The sequence below is a fragment of the Nomascus leucogenys genome, chromosome 21 (assembly GCF_006542625.1).
Source record: "Nomascus leucogenys isolate Asia chromosome 21, Asia_NLE_v1, whole genome shotgun sequence".
Taxonomy (NCBI): Eukaryota; Metazoa; Chordata; class Mammalia; order Primates; family Hylobatidae; genus Nomascus; species Nomascus leucogenys.
The window spans coordinates 45058640-45082190 of record NC_044401.1 but is presented as its reverse complement, the minus strand read 5'-3'; the positions used below and the strand labels follow the sequence as shown (position 1 = coordinate 45082190).

The following is a 23551-nucleotide window of genomic DNA, read 5'->3' as shown; positions in this document are numbered from 1 at the left end:
GGAATGATGACAAGAACAAAAAAAGTCTGTATATGTTCAGTACAGGCACAACCAACCATTTGAAAAAAAACATTTTCAGTTCACGGTTGGTTGAATCCATGGATGCGACACCTGTAGACATGGAAGGCTGATCCTACTTCAGAGGGCTGGTGTATTAAATGAGTTGATAAACATAGAATGCTTAGTACAGTGGAAGTAAGAACTCAGTAAGCCATAAACATTAGCCATTATTATTATTGATATAAGAATCTCTTACATTAATATGCTTTACAAATTTACATAGTGTGTTACTGTATCTGAAAGCCATTTGAGTTTAGATGCATCCTTAGGAAGTAGGTGGAGGGAAGTGATGCAGGTCTCTTTGAACCATAGATTAAAAAAATCTGAGGCTTAGGGCTGGTCCAGCTTCATACTACCAGTAAGCAAACAGAGCCCATTTGTCTCTGCCCTTTAGTTCCTAGTTCCCCCCTTCACTGTACCAGCTCTAAACCTCATATAAGTTGGCACATGCCAGGATCTAAATACAATGAGAAGATTTAAGAGTTAACTCTGTCCCTGTCACCACCAGAATCTTTTCTTTAGTTTCCATTAGAGAGCAGGAGAAAGAGGTTAATGAAGCCACCATCTATTATAGGACTAGGTAAAGTAGAACTCTGATGTTTACTGGATTAATTTCATTTTTAGCAAGAGTTTGTTCAATACCTACTTGGTCCATAGTACTGTGTAAAGAGCTATAGGGCAGGGCTTGGGGGTCAAACAGAAGGAAAAAAATCTTCATTTCACACAGAGTAGTTAAATAACTCAGGGCATTATGTAATTGAATGTCAAAATGGGAGAATGTAGAGTTAACACTATAGGAATTTTAAAAGGAGAAAATGAAAGTGGACAGGCATGGGTAGGGGAGGTCTCACAGATAGGCAGTACTTAAGCTGGGTAAGTCATGGGAATGAGAGAGACACCCAACAAGCAGACTGCTGCTCATTTTTTAATCCTAAGTTTGGATTTTCAAACTCTAAAATTGCTCAGGGAAAGGAAAGAACATTTAAATACTATTCTAAGAAAAAAAATTATCTTTTGGACTGGAGGAAAGTGGGTCCAAGGTTTAAACCATGCTACAATCTAGATAACAGGGAAACTGAGGCAGAACATCACTGGAGCAACAGTAGAAAAAATAACAGAGCCCTTCTTTCTTTATTTTACTATCCTCACCCCATCTGATCCTTCCAGGCCTATCTACAGCCCCTCCCATGAGAGACCAACCCTCCCAAGAAATGCTGGAGAAAGAGGGCGTCAGAGAGGCGAGTTGAGAGTGCTCTGCCTGCCGCATGCATGACCAGGGACCAGGGACCAGGGATCCAGCTCTCCAGTAGCTCACTCAGCACATGGAGCCTCTCCTATCTTGGGACAGTAGGCCGGTGTCTGGCACTGGAAAATAAAGGGTAAGAGCTTTGGTGTGAAGGAAAAGAGGTGGGTGTGAGGATAGCAGAAACATGTCCTCAGCCAAGAAAAGGCAGAGTAATAACAGGGGGAATTGGTTAAGACAGAATTAGCAGATTCTATTCAAAATAGGATCTACTCATTTCTATTCAAAATAGAATCTACTCGATTCTACCTAAACTAGAATTACTGAACCCCTCTTTTTAATCATCTTATTCATTTATATATCTCCAGTGTCTAAGCATACTGAGGACTTTCATCTTATTGCATGTAGGGTGTTTTTTATTTTTATTTTTCCTGAAAACAGTTTTCTTTGGTTTTCTATTTACTTAAAACAGAGACCATGTGTTTATGGAAAAGTCTTGGAAATACATATTCTCTGCTCTTGGTAAAGTGACTCCACCTATGAGAAAGAGTTTTACAGCCAGCTGGTGGCAGCAGCCATACTAGGGGAGCTCTATCAGATAAAATTATATCCTAAAGCATCAAAATTGTGATTCAGAGTCAGCAAAGCAAATGGTTTGTGACCAAGAGTATTCTAGGTATGTGTGGGGACTAGAGGAGCAAAGAGACAGTAAAATGAGTTTAGATGCATCCTTAGGAAGTAGGTGGAGGGAAGTGTAGACACGCCCTTCCCCATGCGGCTCCACCTACCTTTGTAGCAGCCCTGTCTCCACTGCTCTCCATTCCCTATACTGCAGCCATGTTGAATGTCACATGCCCCTCCTGCTGTGATAAGTGGTTCCTACTCATCCCCACTCTCGATCCAATGCCCTTTTTTCTCTCCTCTCCTCTCCTCCCCCAAAAACAAGTGGGCAATGCCTTTCCCAGTGTTCCCACAGTATCACATACATGCTTCTATTTTAGCATATATCACATTATTTATAAGTCTCCTTCATTAGACCATGAACCCTAAAAGATAAGTATTACATCTTATTCATTTGTATATCTCCAGTATCTAGAAAATAGTAGGCATACCATCAATGTTGACTGAATGAATGAATGAGCAAATCTTGTGTTTGGAGGTGAGTAAAGCTAGACCAGCAAGAGTTGAAGATTTTTATTGGGAGGAAGTAGATGATACATTTGGCCCATGAATTGGATAAGTGCACTGAGACACCAACCATGGCCATGGTCCCCACTGGGAGTATTCTGAAATGGCTTCTTATACATAGGTGATTGTGGTGGCACCACATGACCTGCTAAATGCCTGGTCACAGCTTTTGAGATCAGAGGTAAAAACTTGTCTTATGAGGGCAGCCCATCAAGAGGCAGCCAGTGACTTCTGAGGTGTCCTGGCCTAAAAGCTGTGTCTAAATAGGGGACTAGAAATAAGCTGGGTCAACTGAGGTTGCTTTCCTGAGGATTTAAACTGCTCAGACAGGGATCTGGGTGATTGGTTGCAGAGTAGAAGTGAAATCACAGAAAGCAGAGAGGAAGAAGAAAAAGGAAGCTGTGGTATAGAAATCGTAGAACATTACACAGATTCTGGTCCTCTGCTCTCAGACGATGACCAGATGATGTGGCTGCTTGAGACACACTTGGTCTTGGATGACATTCCAGTTTTCATCTCCAGAGGTGACACTATGCCACATTTCTTGTTCTTCCCATGGGGCTGAGTCACTGAGCTTTTTCTGGATTTCTGGGAGGTTCAGACACATTGCTTCTATCGTCTTTATTTCCACACACAGCCATACAATATCATTTCTCGTTCAACCTAAGCACATTTGAAACTCAAATCTTTCCTCCAAAGACAGTAACTTATATAAACTAATAAAATGGGAGTCAGACTGCAGCAGTTCTTGAATGAAAGGTTTAGAAGTATGGACATGATCTTGTGGCCAAAAGGGAAACTTTGGGTACCATAATTCATCTGGGCCTGGAAATCTAGACCTGCCAGCTCACTTATCTTGGGCTTCATGTATCCCCTAATTTATGTTTTGCCTTTCCATTTTGAATTCTAGTTATCCGCTGGAAAAGAAAGAGGTTCAAAAGAGGGGTTCAGTAATTCTATTTTTTTCTATCTCTTCCTCTCTCTTTTCCTCCTTTCCTTTCTTTTTTTCTTTGGTTATGATCTTCCTCTCATCAGTAAGCCTCACTCTGAATAAATTTTTTTAAAGCCCTTTTGACTTTAGCACATTTTACAAGACTTTAAGATTTTGCCTTCTTGATAGTAATCTTATAATCCCATAATCTTCCATATTTGCCTTTCATTATTGATATTCCTTATAATGAGATAATAATAAGGAATATTGATATTCCTTATCAATTTTTTTGTAGACACAAATTTACTGAGCTCCTTGTGCAGGTGAATAGGTTTCTTGAAATACATCTTCTGATTCATTCAGCAGGGGATTGTTATTATACATAAAAGAACCAAATTTTCAAAACTTTCCATCACATATGAACTATATTCCTCTTCAGAGTGTCAGAAAGACCAGGCACAGTGGCTCATGTCTGTAATTGCAGCACTTTGGGAGGCAAAGGCAGGTGGATCACCTGAGGTCAGGAGTTCAAGACCAGCCTGGCCAACATGGTGAAACCCTGTCTCTACTAAAAATACAAAAATCAGCCAGACCTGGTGGCAAGCACCCGTAATCTCAGCTACGTGGGATGCTGAGGCAGGAGAATCACTTGAAGCCAGGAGGTGGAGGTTGTGGTGAGCTGAGATCACATGACTGCACTCCAGCCTGGGCGACAAGAGTGGAACTCCATCTCAAAAAACAAACAAACAAACAAAAAAAGAGTCTCAGAAATAATATCACGCCTATCTTTTATCTGAACTGTTTAGATTCTACCTCTCTCGGTCTAAAGCACCATCTGACAACCCCAGTGTTCCCTTTCCTTGCTATCTGAATCTCAGGAAAACATAGTTTAGTTCAGCTAAGGCTCCAGTTGCTTTCATTACTGCTTAATTTTCTTTTGTCAAGATGAATTAAGTCCAGTTTATCTCATGGCTTCTTTCATTTTCAGAGATGAAATTACCAGCTTAAAAAAGTATTTTCTTAACATTATTAGTCATTGGCAAATGCAAATCAAAACCCACAATGAATACCACTCCACACCCTCTAGGATGGCTATATAAAAAGACACAATAACAAGTGTTGGTGAGGATGCAGAGAAATTGGAACCCTCACAAATTGCTGTTGAGAGTACAAAATGGTATAGCTACTTTGAAAAACAGTTTAGCAGTTCCTCAAAAACTTAAACACAGTAGAACTCCATATAACCCAGCCATTCCACTCCCAGGTATGCACATAAGGGAAGTGAAATATATGTTCACACCCAAACTTGAATATAAAGGTTTATAGCAGCATTATTCATAACAGCCAAAAGCTGGAAACAACCCAAATGTCCATCAACTGATGAATAGTAAACAAAAAGTGATATATCAATGAAATGGCATGCCATTTAGCAATAAACAGGAAAAAAGGATTGATACATGCAAATAGCATGGATGAATCCTGAAAGCATTAGGCTAGGGGAAGTAAGCCAGTCACAGAAGATCTCATATTGTATGATTCCATTTATATGAAATGCCCAAACAGGCAAACCCATAGAGACTGAAAGCAGATGAGTAGTTGCCAGGGGTTGAGGAGAGTAGCGAATGCAGAGTGACGGCTAATGGGCATGGGGTTTCTTTCTAGGGTAATGAAAATGTTCTGGAACTAAACAGTGGCAATGTTCTGGAACTAAACAGTGGCAATGTTTGCACAACCTTGTGAATATAGTAAAAACCATGGAATTTGTAAAAAATGAAAAACAAAATAATCTTTAGAAAGTTTTACTTTTAGAAGAAATGGAGTTCTTCCAAATGTCATGATGACTAAGCTTTCCCATCACCGTGTGCCTTGACCCCTTATACATTTTGAAACCCATAATAGGAAAATACCATTTCTATTCTTTTAATGGACTGTCTATAGGCATACCACAACATGAAAATTATGTTTTCCTTTTTTCCTCAAACTCTTTTTATTTCATTTTTATTCTTACATTTATGAGCTTTTACATAGAAAGTATCTTTCTATATCCAATGGTTCTTCTACTTGGTCTGTTCCTTTGGACCAGAGTATTATTAAATTCAATGTACTCCATTGCCCTATTCAACCATAAGGGCCACTATATGTATTCTCTTGTGGCTAAAGGTCAATTTGGTTTCCATTTCAAATTCATTTTATTGGTTATAAAGATTATAATCAAAGACAGCTGATTAGAAGAGGTTTACCTCTGGAAAGTGGGATTAGGGTGGGGCAGGAGGCTGCTGCCTCTAATCAGAAGCTCCTCAACTGGGTTTGTTATCCTATAGATATTCTAACATGAATAACTTTGAGATTTGGAACATGATAGTTACGTCGGGAGGGACACAGAACACAGACAGCCAAAGTAGAAGATTCATATTAAATATAAATGAGGAGGGGGTGAATCTACTCAAACTTCCTTTTTTCCTTATGGTCTTGAATGGTCGTAGCCTCCTTTGAATGTGTAAAATGCAGTTAGGTAACCTAGGGAACTCTGGATGAATAGTGTGGTTCTTGTCTTTAAGTATCCTGTTGGCTTATACAGGCGATAACATTGCATAGATTACTGGAGGAGAGATGGTCTGTGCCAGGTGAAGGGTTATATGGACAAGGGCTGTAGTGCAGGGATGAGCTGGATCATATCCTGGTATGTGGGAAGGATCATAGAGGAGGAGGCTCTAAAGTGGAAAGGAGGGGCTCCTCTTAAAAAGCACAAACTAGAGGGAAGGAAAGGGTATTCCAAGCAGAGAAATGTATGAAAAGGCACATAGACAAAAAAGTATATGATGTAACTCTCAGAGGCTAAGAGAATACATCCATTCAGCTGGAGCATAAACCCCGCATAAAATAATAACTGAAGATAAAACTGGGGAGGTAGGGTGGCACAGCTGTAGAGTTGTGGAGCATTATCCTAAAGGCATTGGAAAATCATTAAAGTTCTTGATCTGGGTGGTTATGTGACCAAAGTAGCATTTTAAAGATGAATAGCAATGAAGGACAGGGTGGATTGGAAGGAAGGAAAGGCCAAAGGCATGCAATCAAATTAGGAAGCTACTACAGCTTAGGGTAGTAGCTATGTGAATGAAAAAGAGGAGAAATATATGAAGAAGGTTACAAAGGTAGGATGAATAAGATTGACTGAATAATTCTTCAGATTTCCACTTTGATTATGGAAAGATTTTGATCCTATGAAGTTCTGGGTATCTGCTGTGATCCACCCTATGCAGATAGGAACACCAACGGATCTCATACTATTCAGCCTGTTAATGGCTCATTATCAATCCTATTTGGAGAAGGGCGGATAAAGCCAACTTGTTATTTCACAAGCCATTTTAATTTGGATTTGAATAGGGTTCTGTGCATCTGCCACCTTATTTGTGCTGTTTGCTTTTACTGGTATTGAAATGAGCCTCTTATCTGTGCTCATAGCTTTTTGCATTAGGCAAAAAGGCCCAAAGCTCACAAGGATGCAGGGAGAGGCTCCCCAATATTGATAGTTCATAGGAAAATATTCATAGAGTGGATAACCACTTCTGAAATATCAGCTCAAGAATGAGGCTAAGGGCCTAATTTTGTTACATCAAACCAGAGGAACATTCCTTATAGTGTCAGAGGGATCTGCGGATAGGCTATTTCCCACCTTGACCCAACAAGAGCATCTCTCAACCTGGGAAAAGTATATGTTATGTGTGGAAGTGATGCCAAAAAAGGCTCCCATGTGGCAAGGAGCCCTGTGTGAGAGATGAGGACATTACAAAGAGGAACTTGAGACAGATCAGATTTTCATTCAAACCCAAGCATCCTCAGATCAAACCCTGGCTGTGAAAACAGATGAAAATCAGGTTTCCTTCTATTATAGCATTCCCCACAATCTTGGTATGAATTGGTATGTACATCCTTGCAGATTTTGCTCCCCAGAGACCTAGCCTAGCTCATGAGCAGGTTTGAGGCCAGATGGAAATAGCTGAGAAAAGGAGAAATTCACCTATTTTGTGTACCCATATGTAGTCATGACCCTTCTAATAAGGTGGACTTCCCAAGCCACTCAAATTGCAAGAATATGTGGATATCTGCAGTGTTCACATGCACATGTGACATTTTTACATGAATACACCCTTTTCCCTGATTTGGTCTGAAAGAATACAGCAGATTCCAGAACCTGGAGCATGAAGATGAGTATCTGGAAGCACAGTATATAGCAGTTGACTTCCTGCATACAGCTGCTCTACCCAGCAGCTGCAATTCTTTGGGTATTCAGGTTTCTAAAGAGACAATCCTTTAGGACATTTACATGCTTCCCCCCTTGCCACTGCAGCCAGGTATTTTTGCTTACAGAAGCTGTCTTTGCTTCCATAACGTGAAATTGCCCAGAACAGAGAGTTCTGGGTGGATTTGGGGGAGGCTCTGGGATGTTTCCTACCTTGGCAGGCACCCTGAATTCCCCATATTCTTTCAGCAGTTCCTGAGTCTCCTCTGTGGTCTCTCCAGTGGAGGTATGTGTTGAGAGGTAAAATTCACCTGTTTCTTGGATCCAGTCAAGAGCCTATGGGAGGAAACAACTCATCCAGTCCCCCAAAAGGCAGCTGTCAGTAGGAAAACATGCCATACTACAATGAAGGTTATTGCTGGGACAACTTAATGGACCCAGGAAACACTGACAATTTGATTGGTATGTAGCTCTGGAGTTGTTTTTTTATGAATGAGCCCTCCCTTGCTTTGGAACATTTACCAGCAAAGAGAGGGTCTCCCCCAGTAGACTGAGGACTCTTCTAGGCCAGGCCTAATATCATCCATGAATTAGGGGCATAGTGGGTGACCTAGCATTTCCTCACATCTCCTGGTACCAAACTCAAAACAGAGAGCTTGGTAAATGCTGAATTGCTGACAGGTGACAACCTGCTTTCTTTCTTCTTTATTCCCCACTCCCATCCCCAATTTGCTGCTGTGGCCCTCTTCTGGACTAAGCCTTGGTGATGGGCCTCTGTATGCTCCCCAGAACTGAGACAGAGCCAGGGAAAGCTTTGGACAACCTGCTTAGCGCTGCGCTCGAACACCACATATTGCTGGCACTGGTCTAACCGCCGCTTCTTCAAGGTCCAGAAATGCAGCACGCGATTCTCCCTCTGCAGGAGCTCACTCAGGATGGCTGTGGGCAGAGGAGATGCATGATGGTCACAAGAGGCTCTGAGCAAATCCAACCAACCCCTTCAGCCCCATGGCCCAGGTGCCAGGTGACCATGACCGTGATTTCAAGCATCCCCATGATACTAATCCAGCATCAGAAGAAAGGGAGCAAAAGCTGGATACAGAAAGGATTTCCTAGAAAGGAGCAAGGTCGAGAAGTCTAGGGGGAGAGCCCATTGATGAGAGTTCCATCAACTAAGGTGGCAAGAATATAACACCAGTGACTTACAAATGACCCCGATTCTCTTTATAGCAAAATTAGTCCTTGGTTCTAAGAAATCTTAGGAAGCAACTAATTCAATTGGCCCCCAGAATCTAATGAGCATGGGTGGACCTTGACAGGAATCTCAGTCATTCTTAAGGACTCATTAGAAGAGCGCAGGAGATTTATAGTGGAATGAGGGCTGGTGTCACTGGCTTGACAACCCACATCATGAGCCATGTTCTTGGACCTGCACAAGAGGTTGTACACACAGCACTTTAACGGCACAGCCTCAATTTAAACACTTCTAAATAGTGGTCATAGGGAAGCTGTGTTGGAATCATGTCTTCATGTTGTCTCTGGGCCCATGTTGTTTTGGATGTGATCGTAAGAAAAGCTAAAACTGATGTTAAATGAGAGTGTATACACAGGCATATAGCAAAGCAAGTGGGCCATGGTTAGGTATTCAGTCCATGCTATTTCCCTCTCTAAATTTTCTGTTGTTTCAGGAATAGCTGGGTACGTGGATAGATGTCTTAAGCATTTTAAATAGTATGTTCTATGCTGGAAGCAATCAAATTTATTTTATTATGTCTTTCCCCTGCTTCCTGTTGCCATATTAGATATTAACAAAATATACAATAATAACCATATGAATAATATTTATCACATACTCAGTATGTGGAAGACACTCATTTTTATAATACCCCACAATGCATGCACCATTATTATCTCCATTATACAGATGAGAAAACTGAGGTTTAGAGAAAGCTTTTGAGAAAGCATAGGGAAGGTAACTAGCTCAGGGTTGTTCAGATAGGAAAGGGCAGAGTTCAGATTTGGGCCAGATCTGACTTCAGAGCCTGAGTTGTTAGTCACCTTGGTCTCCCATATTACTAACATACTACTAAGACTATAAAGTACAACTTTCTATGCTTTATGAAGATGGCACAACCCAAAGTGAAGTGCTTGCACTGAGAAGTTTTTGTTGATTTTATGTACTTTTCATACTCCTTCATTCTCACCTCCCCAGCCAAGTTTGGCTTTCTGAGGACAGAATCTGTTTTTCATCTTTTAGACTAAGTGCTTTTTTTCTTTCTCTTTTCTTTTCTTTTCTTTTCCTTTCTTTCTTTCTTTCTTTCTTTCTTTCTTTCTTTCTTTTTCTTTCTTTTTTTTTCTTTTTTTGACAGGGTCTGGCTCTGTCACCCAAGATGGAGTGCAATCATAGCTCATTGCAGCCTCAACCTCCCAGGCTCAAGTGATCCTCCCACTTCAGCCACCTGAGTAGCTGAGACTATAGGCACAGGCCACCACACCCAGTCAATTTGTAAACATTTTTTTTTGTAGAGATGGGGGTCTCACTATGTTGCCCAGGCTGGTCTCAAACTCCTGAGCTCAAGTGATCCTCCTTCCTCAGTCTCCCAAAGTGCTAGGATTACAGGCGTGAGCCACTGTGCTCAGCCTTTTTTGGGTCCAATCATTCACCCTTCCCTGTATCTAAGCCTTTATCATGTAACTTTTTCATTCCTTCCCAAAGAGGCAAGTACAGTTTCTCACTCCCCAACTGATCTCTGGCTTGGCCACATAACTTGCTTTGGCAAATGAGTTGTTACCAGATAAAACACAAGCAGGGCCTTGAAACGTACTTATAGACTTGACTTTGCTCTTCGTACCTCTGCTATCACCACTATAGGAACTTCTCCTGGGTAACTGCTGCCCCTTCGACCCAGGTCCCAGAATACATACACGTGGAGCAAACAAGATCTTACCTGGAGTGAAGGAGCCAAGCTAGCTAGACTTGCAGACTGAAGCACAACTGCACTGCTGAGCCCAGCTGAGATGCTGCTCCTCAGCCAATGCACAGCCACTGAACAACATATGCTTACAGTTGGATATCATTGAATTTCTTGGTTGTTATGCAGCAATATAACAACCAGCAGCATAAAAAAGCCAAAAATATATGACACTGGCTTTGAGTCTAGGTAGTAGGTGAAAAGGAAACTGATATATAAGGGATTGTAGGTCCCTGCTCAGGTGGAAGCTTCAATTGGGCAAGGAAGGAGTAGAAACCCATTTCTTTTAGTCTTTATGTTCCCTAGCCAGAGTTTTGCTCATTGAAGCTCCCTCTATGGTGTGGCTGAGGGAATCAACCCAGATCCGGCAGAAATCATAAAGAGTTTCAGGATTATTTTCCCCCCTCTTCTTGAAAGCTTTCACATGGGCAACAACCTGGTCTTGCCTCCAAGAAGATGTAGGCATTTCCCAATGTCTCTGGGTGCCTGTTATTCTTCAGCATGCAGAGGTGTAGGTGGGATATGTGGTCTCTCAGTAGGCAGCTGGCCTCACCGAAGCTCCCATCTACATTTGGAAGCCAGAACATATGTTTTCAAATGTGCTAGAAGAAGTGACATAATACCAGCTCCCCACAGGTCTCCTGACCACAAATAGAATAGCACATTTGGAAGAGAAACTCTGCTCCCTCCTCTCTGTAGGGAACTTTGATTCCTAGATTTAATTCTTTCCAGTGGCCTCTGTTCTCTCCAACTCTTGAGCTATCTGAGCAAAGAGGGAAGCCCTTCTTAAGCAGACCACGCACCCTAGAGACCTGTCCGTGGTGTCTCTAAGCCCATACCACTCCTCACTCCAAGTCGGCTTAGGTTCCCTCCCTAGCCTCGGGTTCCAGAGTTATATTTCTCTGCCTTGGCAAGATGACATTTGTTAAACTCTTCACTCACTCAAAGGCTAATTTCTGCATGGTCAGAAAAATTCCACAGATAATGATTTAAGTTTCACATGGTCAGATAATGGGCAATTTTTAAAAGTTATGTATTTATTATCATAGACTTTCTAGAATTCAGAGATATTAAAGATTATGTAGAATAGCACTTATCTAAATTTTATGAATACACAAATCACCTGGTTGGTAGAATTGGGCATTTTGCCAAAATGCAGGTTCTTTGTTCTTTTTTTCTCTCTTTTTTCCTTTTTTTTTTTTTTTTTGAGACAGGGTCTCATTCTATTGCCCAGGCTGGAGTACAATGGTGCAAACATGGCTCACTGCAGCCTCCAACTCTTGGACTCAAATTATCCTTCCATCTCAGCCTCCTGAGTAACTAGAGCTATAGGCATGCCACCATACCAGGCTAATTTTTTAATTTTTTGTAGAGATGGGGTCTCACTATGTTGCCCAGGCTGGTCTTGAACTCCTGGCCTCAAGCAATCCTCCCATCTCAACCTCCCAAAGTGCCAAAATGCAGTTTCTGACTCAGTCAGTTTGGGTGTGGCCTCAGATTCTATGTTTCCTACACTCTCCCAGGGATGTCAACATGGCTGGTCTGGGAACTACAATTTGAGTAGCAAGAGTCTAGATGCTCTCCTCATTTTAAATAAGAAACTAAAGTTTTAAAAGGCTTAATCAATCAGTGACAAATCCAGGGTCAGCATTTGGTTTTAGGATTCTCAGTCCACATTCTGTTCCCAGGCTATAAGACACCCTAGTCTTGTGCTGTTCAATATATTAACCAGGAGCCACAATCAGTAATTTACATTTAAATTAGTTAATATTAAATAAGAGTTAAAATTTAGTTCCTCAGTTGCACTAGCCATATTTCAAGTGCTCAATAGCTGCTGTATTGCACAGCATAGATACAGGCAATTTCCATTATTTCAGAAAATTCCACTAGGCAGTGCTGTCCAGACTCTAAGATAAATGAAAGTACTTGGGGAAATTTTATCCTTGTTTTTGCCTTCCAGATCTTGATGCATGTTTAAAAATTGACCATGAATCATTACTGCCCACACCATCCCACATCATACATTTTCATTTCTAAGGAGAAGCAGCAGGAAATTTGAGATTGTGTGAAAACTGGGTACATGGTATATTTCAGGGAGCGGCTGTTGCTGAAGTGACTGGTGGCTGGGCAGGTCTCTCACTGACCTTTCACTTGTTGCTCGGGTCCCCGAGTGTGGCTGGCGACACTGGGCATGCTGACATTGTTCCTGTGGATGTACTTGAGAAACACCTCAGCATTCCGCCGAGCCAGGGTGCAGGCCTGAGAAAGACAAAGCCGTGAGGCCCCTGTCCCAGCAGGTGTATGGAATCCAAGACAATGGAGAAGGCATACCCTCCTTCCTTCTATATTTTCTTTTGCTTTTTTTTGAGACAGAGTCTCACTCTGTTGCCTAGGCTGCAGTGCAGTGGCATGATCATAGCTCGCCGCAGTCTCCACCTCCCAGGCTTAAGTGGTCCTTCCATCTCAGCCTCCTGAGTAGTGGGGACTATAGGCACCCACCACCACACCTAGCTAACTTTGTGCATTTTTTGTAAAGATGAGGTCTCACTATGTTGCCCAGGCTGGTCTCAAACTACTGGGCTCAAGCAATCTGCCCACCTTGGCCTCCCAAAGTGCTAGGATTACAGGCATGAGCCATGGCACCTGGCTCCTCCTTGTACTTTTTAGGAGGCTCAAGAACTCTGAAGGAATGTGGAAGGAGCAGAGCTCTGGAAGTCTCCACTGGTTCATGGAGACTCCAATTCCAATTTATGGAGCTCACCCTTCTGAGCTTTCCTTTTGTCAAGTGAAGAATTACTCCTTGTGTCTCTGCCCATTCCATCTCAGATAATAATCACAAATGAGCCACCCCTTGTCTCCTTCTATGTTGACCAGGCATTACTAATATTCACTCTCAGCCTACTTTTCCTCAGCCACCAGAATGCCTCTTACATGACCACTGGTGTAAGCTCAGGAAACATAAACCCACTTGAAAATCAGTGTGACTCAGACCTGAGCAAGTAAATTTGGTAAACACATCTATTAACCCTACATTCCAAATCTAAATGGAAATTACCAACATTTTTCAGACTTATTTGCCCATCAAGTCCCCCTCATCTAAATATCATTAATAAGTATTCTATTGTTGAAGAATGCCAGTCTACATAAAGGACTAACAGCTGTTATATTACCTACCCCCTTTACGACTCATATTAGCTATGGGTGGCAGAGAGAGGGCTGGTCACACTCTCCTTGTTGTGCTGATGGACAAGACTGGAGCCCAGAAATGGCAGGAGCCAGGAAGCAACACAGATCTAGGATCTAAGATGACTGACAGTATTTCTTGTTCCTCTCAAGCTTAGTATTTTCTGGATTTCTCTACAAAGCAGGGTTTTTTTTCTGGTTGTAAAGTAATAAATACTAGCATACTAATTTTTAATCCATAGTTTTCAGAATTAAATTATCTCAGATAAAACTGTGAAATTTTATTTCATTTTTCTTTGAAATTTTATTTTTTTCTTCTACACACCTTGAAATGTAAAATTTTAGAATCTTATGCTTTCCCTCTGATCCTACAAATAATATAATTAAAAATTATTATATAATTAATAGAAACATAATTATAAAATTTTATAATTTTCTGGTTATATGAAAAATTACCAACAAAGGCATCTAGGATATCTGGTACACAAACGCCTGCTGGTGTGTCCATGAACACAGAGGCTACTCAATAAAACAGCTTGATGGTGGTCTCAGCTTAAGGAGTTTCAAGTGGATCAACTAATGAATACAAATAAAGAGCTCAATATTCTATTTACTGGGCATATCATTCCCACAGTGATAGGCAGCTTCTCACTATGGTTTCAGGGACATATGGAAAACATCAGACCAGAGGGTTTTCTATTTCTTTCTTCAATAGAAACACTTTCTTTTAATTGTATGAAGAAATATATTTATACTTCTGTTTGGATTTTTATATGCTCTACTTAAATTGTTCCATTTTAAAATTTGCTTTGTAATAGGGAAAACTGTAAAAAATCATCATAAGCTCTGCACAGAAGAATTTCTATTTAGTCCTATTAGTAAGAGCTGATTACTAAAGGTTCTGACCCATATAGGTGCGGATACCAGATAGACAGGAGGAGGGCAGGGAGAGGCCAGCTTAAAAAAAATAAAAATTAAGCTCAAAGTGGTGGTCAAGTAGAGAAAATCCCTAATAAAAGAAAGGCAGTTAATTACAGAATTGAATAAAATCAATGGCAACATGTCAGGGTATAAAAATTGTCTCTTCTATTCCCAGAAACCTGAGAGGAAGCAGAACATGAAAGCAAGAAATCTGAGAGCAAATGGAGCCTTTAGATGAGCTTGAACACAGAAGAGAGGCGATCAGAGGAGAAGATCAAAGGCTGGGGAAGGAGGCTCACAAGGACTTCCCACACCAGCTGACAGTCTGTGCAGAGCAGGCCTGTGCTTCCTCCCTCGGAGGGCAGGGCACTAGTAGAATACTCGGAATAAGGCATTTATCTCTTAATACAGAAGAATGAACAGTGTCATGTGTGTTGGTAATTGGTAATTGCTAGATTGATAAATAAATAGGGCATCCAAATTCATTTCTTTCTTACCCTAATTTTTGCACCTTCCATTTATAAAATATTTTAATCATGTTTTATATCTAAGCTTATATCTTTTTGATATTACTATCAAAAAATAATTTAATTAGCCAAACACAACTGAATGAAAGCATGTCTTTTTCTCAGTTAACAACATCCATGGGATACTGGGATATCTGAAGATTGCAGTAGTAGTAATAGTGTATCCTGATCACCTAACTATACAAAAAGTGCTAAGAGAGAAATAAATGTTGGAAATGTAACCTTTCACCCTTTGAAATTAACCAGTCAACATCTTCATTACACTCCCTTACCCCTTTAGGGAAGAGGTTAGAAAAAAAGAGGGGCTAGGAAGCATGTTTGAAGCTGTGTGTGTGTGTGTGTGTGTGTGTGAGAGAGAGAGAGAGAGAGAGACAGAGAGAGAGAAGGAGAAGAAGGAGGAGGAGGAGAAAGAGAAAGAGAAAGAGAAAGAGGATGAAAGAACAAGGCCAAGGCCAGGAGTCTGAGCCCTTGCATGACAATGTGCTCTGACCTTAAGAAAGGCCTCCTTTTGTTCCAAATGTTTGCTGATGAGTGGAATGACATGGTCGATCTCTGCCGCTGGCCCCAGCTTATCTCGTCCACCACACCAGTCCTCATCTCTCCGGTATTCTTGCTCTAAGCTCTCCAGGACGCTACACACCTAGTGAATCATGGAAGAAAAGACTCAGTAAATTAATTATTCAGGAAGTATTCTCTGAGGACCTTCAGTCTATAGAAGCCTACATATATGACATTTTTCATTAGAAGTTTAATGCCTCTGAGACATCTAAGAGAAATCCAGGAGGCAGTGTCAGTCCTGTGTCTGAAACCTGGGAGATGTTATAACTGGAGATATAGATTTTGGAATCATCTTTTTATGGGATTTGGTGACATTACCTAGGAATAGTAGGTGAAGTAAGAAAGTAGGACAGTCTAGTATCTTTGGAGTTTCAGTGTTTTTACACATTATATTGTTATAATTTCACAATAACTATAAATTAGGTAGAACAGGAAATGAGGTTTGGAGAAGATACTTGACTTATCCGACCATCTGTACTTGTCCCATAGTAAGGAGCCTCAAGCAGAGACAAAGGAGGAAGTTGCCGGAAGCTGCCTACGTTGTATGGTTTACGGGCCATAAATGAATGTCATCTTTTTCCTCCCCTGGGGAAAAACGTCTAAAAAATCCTGCCATAAGACATGACATCTCCAGGACCTCTATTACAAAATACACGTTTCCTGTAGAGGAGTAACAAATTTGGGTTAACCTAAAAGACAGTTAAGGAGCTTTTTAGTTCTAAAGATGCTGAGAAGCCATGCTAAGTAACCTTATAAATGAACTCAGAAGAGAGCAAAAGCATTTTGAAGGAGGTTTGGAGGGAAATTCAGCCTGGGTCCCATAGTGGAAAACCCAAGGCAGCCTAGTATCAGGGCCTGGAGGAGGATGCAGAAAATTGAAACTCATATACCTATACAGCCATCCTTCCATATCTGTGGGTTCTACATCCATGATTCAACCAACTATGGATTGAAAATACTTAGTTAAAAAGTACAGCATAAAAAATAATACAAATAAAAACAATAAGTAATCCAGAGATGATTTAAATTACATGGGAGAATGTACATATCTGTGAAGGGTCCTGGAACAAATACCCCATGGATACTGGATTTCCTTCAATAGACTTTGGGAATGATTGGATTTCCTTCAATAGACTTTGATTACTTGTTTGGATATGGCAGCAGGGAAGAACTGCTATGATTATCTTTGGCGTTCTCTGAGAAAGTCTTTTGATGAAAGATGTCTTTTGTGTGTGTGTGTGTGTGTGTGTGTGTGTGTGTGTGTGTGTGATGGAGTCTAGCTTTTTCACCCAGGCTGGAGTGCAGTGGTGCAATCTCGGCTCAATGCAACCTCTGCCTCCCAGGTTCAAGTGATTCTCCTGCCTCAGGCTCCCGAGTAGCTGGAATTACAGGCACCCACTACCATATCCAGCTAATTTTTGTATTTTTAGTAGAGATGGGGTTTCACCATGTTGGTCAGGCTGGTCTTGAACTCCTGACCTCAAGTGATCCACCTGCCTTGGCCTCCCAAAGTGCTGGTATTATAGGCATGAGCCTCCATGCCCAGCCAGATGAAAGATGTCTTTGGATAGGGCATTCACTGAGTTATGAACTGAGCTGAAAGATGTGCTGAAAGCTGTCCCAGGAAGAACACTCTCATAGCCAGACATGCTTCTCATGTCATGAGAAGATCTGTCACCGAACTCGAGGTGACTTCTCTAGTCCCATCTCTAGCATCACACCTTTCTTTCTGCAAGGCCTGAAACGTGCAGGCAGCTCATGTTTTGAGATAAAACAGCTTACAGACATGCAAAAACTTTAAGAAAAAGAGTACTTGAGATCTGTCCCATGATAGGACTGAACTTAGAAGCAAACAATTTGGGAGTTAGAAGAAATGAGAAGATTATTAGGTATAAATACTTTAACAAGACAGGAAACAGAAATCCAGAGGGGTAAAGTAACCTTCAGCAAGTTCACTTCAGGGTAAAATTTCTTGACTCTTACTCCAGTGTCCCTCACCATCTTGATCCATCTCAAATTAAAATTTGTGTATAATATTAGACAGGAATTAAGCCTCATTTGTTTCCACATGGATATTCAGTTGTCCAGCATCCTTTGCTGAAAAGACTTTCTTTCACTCATTGAATTTTTTTGTCAAAAATCAACTGACTGTATATATGTGGATCTATTTCTATAACCACTATTCTGTCTCATTGTGTTTATTCTTATACCAAATACCATTCTGTCTTGATCCCTCCTGCTTTAGAATAAGTCCTTAAATCAGGCAGTGTGACTTGTCCAACTTTGTTCTTCCTTTTCAAAATTGTTTTGGCTGTTCTAGTTTCTTTGCATTTGTATTCTTTGCATTTGCATTTTATTTCCATATAGATCTTAGAATTAATGTATCAATTTCTACAAAAAAAAAAGCTTGCTGGGATTTGATTGAGACTGTGTTGAATCTATGGATCAACTGGGGAAGCTCTCTATCATCTTAGTCTGCAGCTCCTCACTTCTGTGGCCATCAAAGGAGTCATCCCTTTGAAGCAACAGAAAGGACTGAGAGAAGGGGTGGAGACTCTAACCCTGGCTGCAGGGCCCTCTGATGCGCATGTCATATTTGCTCCAAGGGAGACTTTCCGACGGTCCCTGTAAGTCACCCAAGGAGAATGATTCTGATTTACTTCTATCAGGGAACAATTCAGAGAAGGAAACTACTATACATTGAGTAAAAGTATTCCTGTTTTAAACCTGTTTCATAAAAAGGATTCCCTAACAGGACCCAAGTCATTTTAAAAATCCTCTTAGCCCTGTGCATATTGCTATACAGATGAAAGGGTAACACACTGCATGGTTATGGCCCTGCTGTCCAGTTCCTGCCTTTTCTCCCACAGCAGCATCATCTTATCTGGTGTGTTCCTAGTTCCCCAATGACAGAGAGCTGTGTTTCCTCCATTAGACTAGGGGCCCAAGACATGAAAGAACCATGTGTTTTTCAAGCAGTGCATAATGCCTAACTGTGATAGATTTAATTATTGTTCAGCAACTATTCATTCTCCTTTCCTAACCTTCATAGGAGGCATTGCTACCTCACTAATGTTGGCTTGGCCATGTGACTTATTTTAGCCAATGAGATGAAAGAGAATATGACACAAGCAAAGACTTGAAATGCACTTGTATGGTAGATTTTGGACTCTTGCATTCCTGCCTTTAACTATAAATGTGCCCGAGATGGCTTCAGGTCAAGGAGGACAAGAGACATGGGAACAGATCTAGATCCAGTCTGCAGCTCGAAGCCTAGTTCTACCAAGTTCAGCCAAGATCAACCGAATCCAAGACACTTAAGCAAAAAAAAAAATGTTTATTGATGTCACTGAGTTTTGGGGTGTTTTGTCACACAGCACTAAGGTGGTAACAGCTGACTAATATACTGCCCAAATCTAGCATTTAGTATACACCCAATTTCTATTTCAACACCTCCCTATAGATCTGGTGAGTTTCAGAAATTTATGACAGACAAATCCCACAGTCCAGTGCTCAAATGGAAAGGATGATAAAAAAAGTCATCTGTGGTGTTTCCACAAACTATTCTTCAAATGTTAGTACTGAGAGGACAGGCTTCTCACTGACATACGTACTGCCCATTTACACTGCAAGGCAGAAAATAGCCCTCTGGCAATCTCAGCCCCACAAGCCCCACAGTCCTTTCCCTCACCTGTTCAGAAGTTTTGTAAAAGGCCACAGAGGCATTGACCAGTTTTAGCCGGTCTTCCATCTTCAGCATGAGCTGCTGCCAGTGGAGGGCCACCTTCTCAGCACATTCCCGGATGGCATCGGCATCATAGTGGCCAGCCTGGAGTAGCACCTCGGCTTTCTGCTGTACCTGCAGGGCACTCTGGTGCGTCTTCTGCAAGGAAGTGGCATGAAAGAGGGACTGGGCACAAGGAGAGGAGAGAAAGGTCCGTGGGAACAACCCAGGCGTGGTATGGGAGGGGGTGGAGTGAGGCGTGAGTGAAAAGATGCAGAGAAGTTAAAGAGCTTTAAATGACTGATCCATTTTGTCATGACCATTAATACATTATTATTTTTAAAGCATATTTAAAAAAAGAATATCATACATTTTTATTAGCTAATCTCTCACGACCCTAACTCCTGTCCCCATTTCTTTCTTTTTCCTTGCAGCATTCTAGATTTTAAGGACATTTCAGTTTCTATAGTAGAGAAACAGAAGTTATATATCAATCTGCTCCCTAATTGGTTCATAAATTTCCTTTACAAACAGAATAATAAAATTGTACATTGAGTTTTCAGAGGAGGTTACTACTGCAGTCCCATTTTACAGATCAAGTATAGACAGCACATGAAAAGAAACTTCATGTAACACAAATCTCAGCTAACACTGCAATCATTTAAAACATTAATAATCAGTTGAAAAAGATTCCAGTTGAAGGAATAAATTTGGCAGGTTAATAAAGCTAGAGAGTAACCTCCTACATCATCCCTTAATTACTTCACTGGGGGGCACAACAGTGCAGGAGATAATTCACCTCAATACATAATCCCCATGTTATTTACATATCCCTTGAGGAGATACATATATATGTAGAAGGTCTATTTTCTTTCTTCGTTTTTTTTTTTTTTTTTTGAGACAGGGTCTTGATCTGTCACCCAGGCTGAAGTGCAGTGCAATGGTGCAATCATGGCTTGCTGCAGCCTTGAACTGGGCTCAAGCAATCTCTTGCCTCAGCCTCCAAAGTAGCTGGATAGCTGGGACTACAGGTGTGTGCCATCACACTTGGCTAATTTTTCACTTTTTGTAGACACGGGATCTTGCTGTCTTGCCCAGGCTGGTCTCAAACTCCTGGCCTCAAATGATCCTCTGGCCTCAGCCTCTCAAAGTGCTGGGATTACAGGCAAGAACCACCACACCTGACCAGAAGTTCTATTTTTTTAATCCTTTTTTTTATTAACTTTTAATTTACTTTTTTACTTTTTATTTTTTATTAACTTTTTGATTTTCCCTGATGGAACCCAGGGTTCTTTCTTAGGGTTCAAGAAAGAAGTCAAATTATGCTCCCCACCAACAATCACTCTAAAGGCCTCTAGTAACACTCTCAAAATGGGTTAAGCCAAACCCAGCTGCTTTCACTCCCTTTGAAATAGCTTATCTTCCCTGGCGTATTTTCCTTCTGATGGAGAACCTAGTCTGAACTGACACATTTAAGGAGAAGCACAGGCCACCTGGAGAAGGAGCATATGTTGCAATTCTGGTTCTGTTCCCTTCATTGTTCTAGGCAATGCAGACTCTGCCTACCTTTCATTCCCAATATCTTCTAGAAATCCTAACTGCTCTGCCATGCCCTCTCGAGACTAAGTGGCCTATATCTCAACGTCAATTCCAAGAATATTTAATCAAGTTGTATCCAGATAGAAACCCAGAACTGATTAAGAGGTGTGTATGCTTAGTGAGCCTCTATTCTGTAAAGATGAAATGGTGTCTAACCCAAATGAATACATATTGCATATGCAGTCATGTGGAATATAGTCATTTCAAGCACTGTGAATACATTTACCCATGTTTCCTCAAAAGCTCATTGAGATGCTTAAGTGTGTTATGACACTTGGTCTTACTTGCCCACCATTTGATTAAGGCAAACCTTTTCACTGAAGGTAAATAAAGAGGAGGTATGGCCAAGAGCTGTCTTCATTCTGCCCGGCATGCCTCATAACTGTGCTATACCTCTAATCTGATCACTCAGCCTTCATTTTCTTCGTTGCTGCTTATGACTATGGGAACTTGACTGCTGTGTGCCCAATTCTTTTTTTGTTTTTGAGACAGGGTCTCACTCTGTCACCCAGGCTGGAGTGCAGTGGCACAGTCTCAGCTCACTGCGACCTCCACCTCCTGGGTTCAAGCAATTATCCTGCTTCAGCCTCCCGAGTAGCTGGGATTACAAGTACCCACCACCATGCCTGGCTACTTTTTTTTGGTATTTTTAGTAGAGATGGGGTTTCACCATTTGGCCAGGCTGGTCTTGAACTCCTGACCTCAAGCGGTCTGCCCATCTTGGCCTCCCAAATTGCTGGGATTACACACATGAACCACCATGCCTGGCCCTGATTCTTGATTATAACCCTAATCCTGATTTTTTCTTTATAGTGAATACATCCTAACACTGTGATATTTCGGTGTGTCAGAAAGCTACAATAGAGACAGCTGATGATAATAAAACTTATTTCCTTTGGTTAATTACGCCTTAGAAAATGATTTGCTGATGCTGTGTGTGCAATATGAAGTTTGTTTTTAAATCTCAAATCCCAGACAGTTCTTCTAGTACTAGTAATGGTTCCTAAGAAAATATCATGCATCTTAACACTGTTTATACATCCAAGATGGTTTCCGGGAAATTAAATGGTTGCAATCAATCAACATTAGCTTAAAAATGGCTAGCAATCAGTTGGATTACTGCATAAAAAGAGACGGGCAGTTAAAATTTATTATTTTGCCATCATTGTTGTAGAAATAACTCATTAACAATTTTTTTTTAGTAAAAGATAACATCTTTGCATTTCTTACACACTCAGAAGTGGGTTGAACTCTATACTGAACTATAAGTAATGAATGTCTTTGAAGTTTTCATTCTGTCTCTTTTCCCATTGGTAATTAGCTTATTTTATTTTTAATATAGTTCCCATGTCCCATTTCCTACTCTTTTTCCTACACCACTCTAAAGCAATCAGTTCAAGTCTCTCTGGGAAGGACAATGTCCTAGTAAAAAAGGATAATTAAGCATACTTAAAGCAAGACAAAATTTATATTAGATTATCATAAATGAAGTTTTATTTTTAAATCGCCTTCTAAAAAGCCCCTGTTGATGAACTTCTTCTGGTTGCATTTTATTCTTTAAATATTGTTCTACCAGCATTATTGAATAATTACTTTCAGTAGGGTAAAAATATCTGGTGCAATCTGCTCCAATGCTCATTATCCTTGTTAAAAGGCAGACTCTGACAATAGTATCTAAGGGTTACATGTAAACCAAATGGTTAAAAATAGGATCCTAATTTATAATGACCTTTGCACTTGTTTATCCTCAATCCTGAGTGATCATCACCGGAAGTAACTTCTAACCTTTTAGTTTTACATTTCCTCACATGGTACATATCTAGAATGTATAAAAAACCAATGTACCAGTGGCCTTAAAGGTTGAAGGTACAGATAGGTAACAAAGATTCTCATATGAAGTGTGAATACTTATTTTCTAATACCAGGCCTCTCTGGGGGACGAACCCCTGCATTTGCTTCCCCATCAATTCTTGGGTAAGAGGGAGGCTCCCTGGACCATTCTACTGGAAGGGGTACAGCCTTTGCTGCCTGAAGGAACACCCACACCTGAGAATCACCCTGCCTGAGGTACAGAGCAGAAAGGGGAAGGGAGGACAGTGCAGCCAGATTTGGGTGTTACCTCGATGGCCAGTTGGAACTGCTCGTGCTCCCGCTGCAGCTGCTCTGCTTCCGACAAAGAGCTGGCATTGACCAGGCTGGCGTTGAGCATAGACTCTCCATTGCGGATCCATCCCAGGACCTAGGGAATCGGGACAAGCACACAGGTGAATGGCCTTCCGCAGTTTCCCCAGAGCTGTTGCCTCCTCTCATGGGGACTTCAGTCAGAGAGCTCACTATCTTTTATCTTCTGTTGGAGAGAGGACAGGAAAGGTCTCCATAATTAAAATGGTCATCTCCCCAATCAT

General features: G+C 41.1%; 1 protein-coding gene across 20 annotated transcripts in view; it reads right to left on the bottom strand.

Moving 5' to 3' along the window:
* The window catches only part of KALRN (kalirin RhoGEF kinase), a 694786-nt gene that overhangs the window by 276512 nt on the left and 394723 nt on the right, over positions 1–23551 (bottom strand). For 12 of the 20 annotated variants that reach the window (XM_030802195.1, XM_030802200.1, XM_030802202.1 and 9 more), the window contains exons 16-21: positions 23266–23385; positions 19515–19733; positions 15756–15905; positions 12779–12893; positions 8486–8601; positions 7876–7998 (exon numbers count right to left, since the gene is read on the bottom strand). In XM_030802195.1, coding sequence (XP_030658055.1) covers positions 7876–7998; positions 8486–8601; positions 12779–12893; positions 15756–15905; positions 19515–19733; positions 23266–23385 — 843 coding nt within the window. The remainder of the gene's footprint in view (positions 1–7875; positions 7999–8485; positions 8602–12778; positions 12894–15755; positions 15906–19514; positions 19734–23265; positions 23386–23551) is intronic. The other 8 variants (XM_030802198.1, XM_030802201.1, XM_030802206.1 and 5 more) reach the window with 1 other exon arrangement.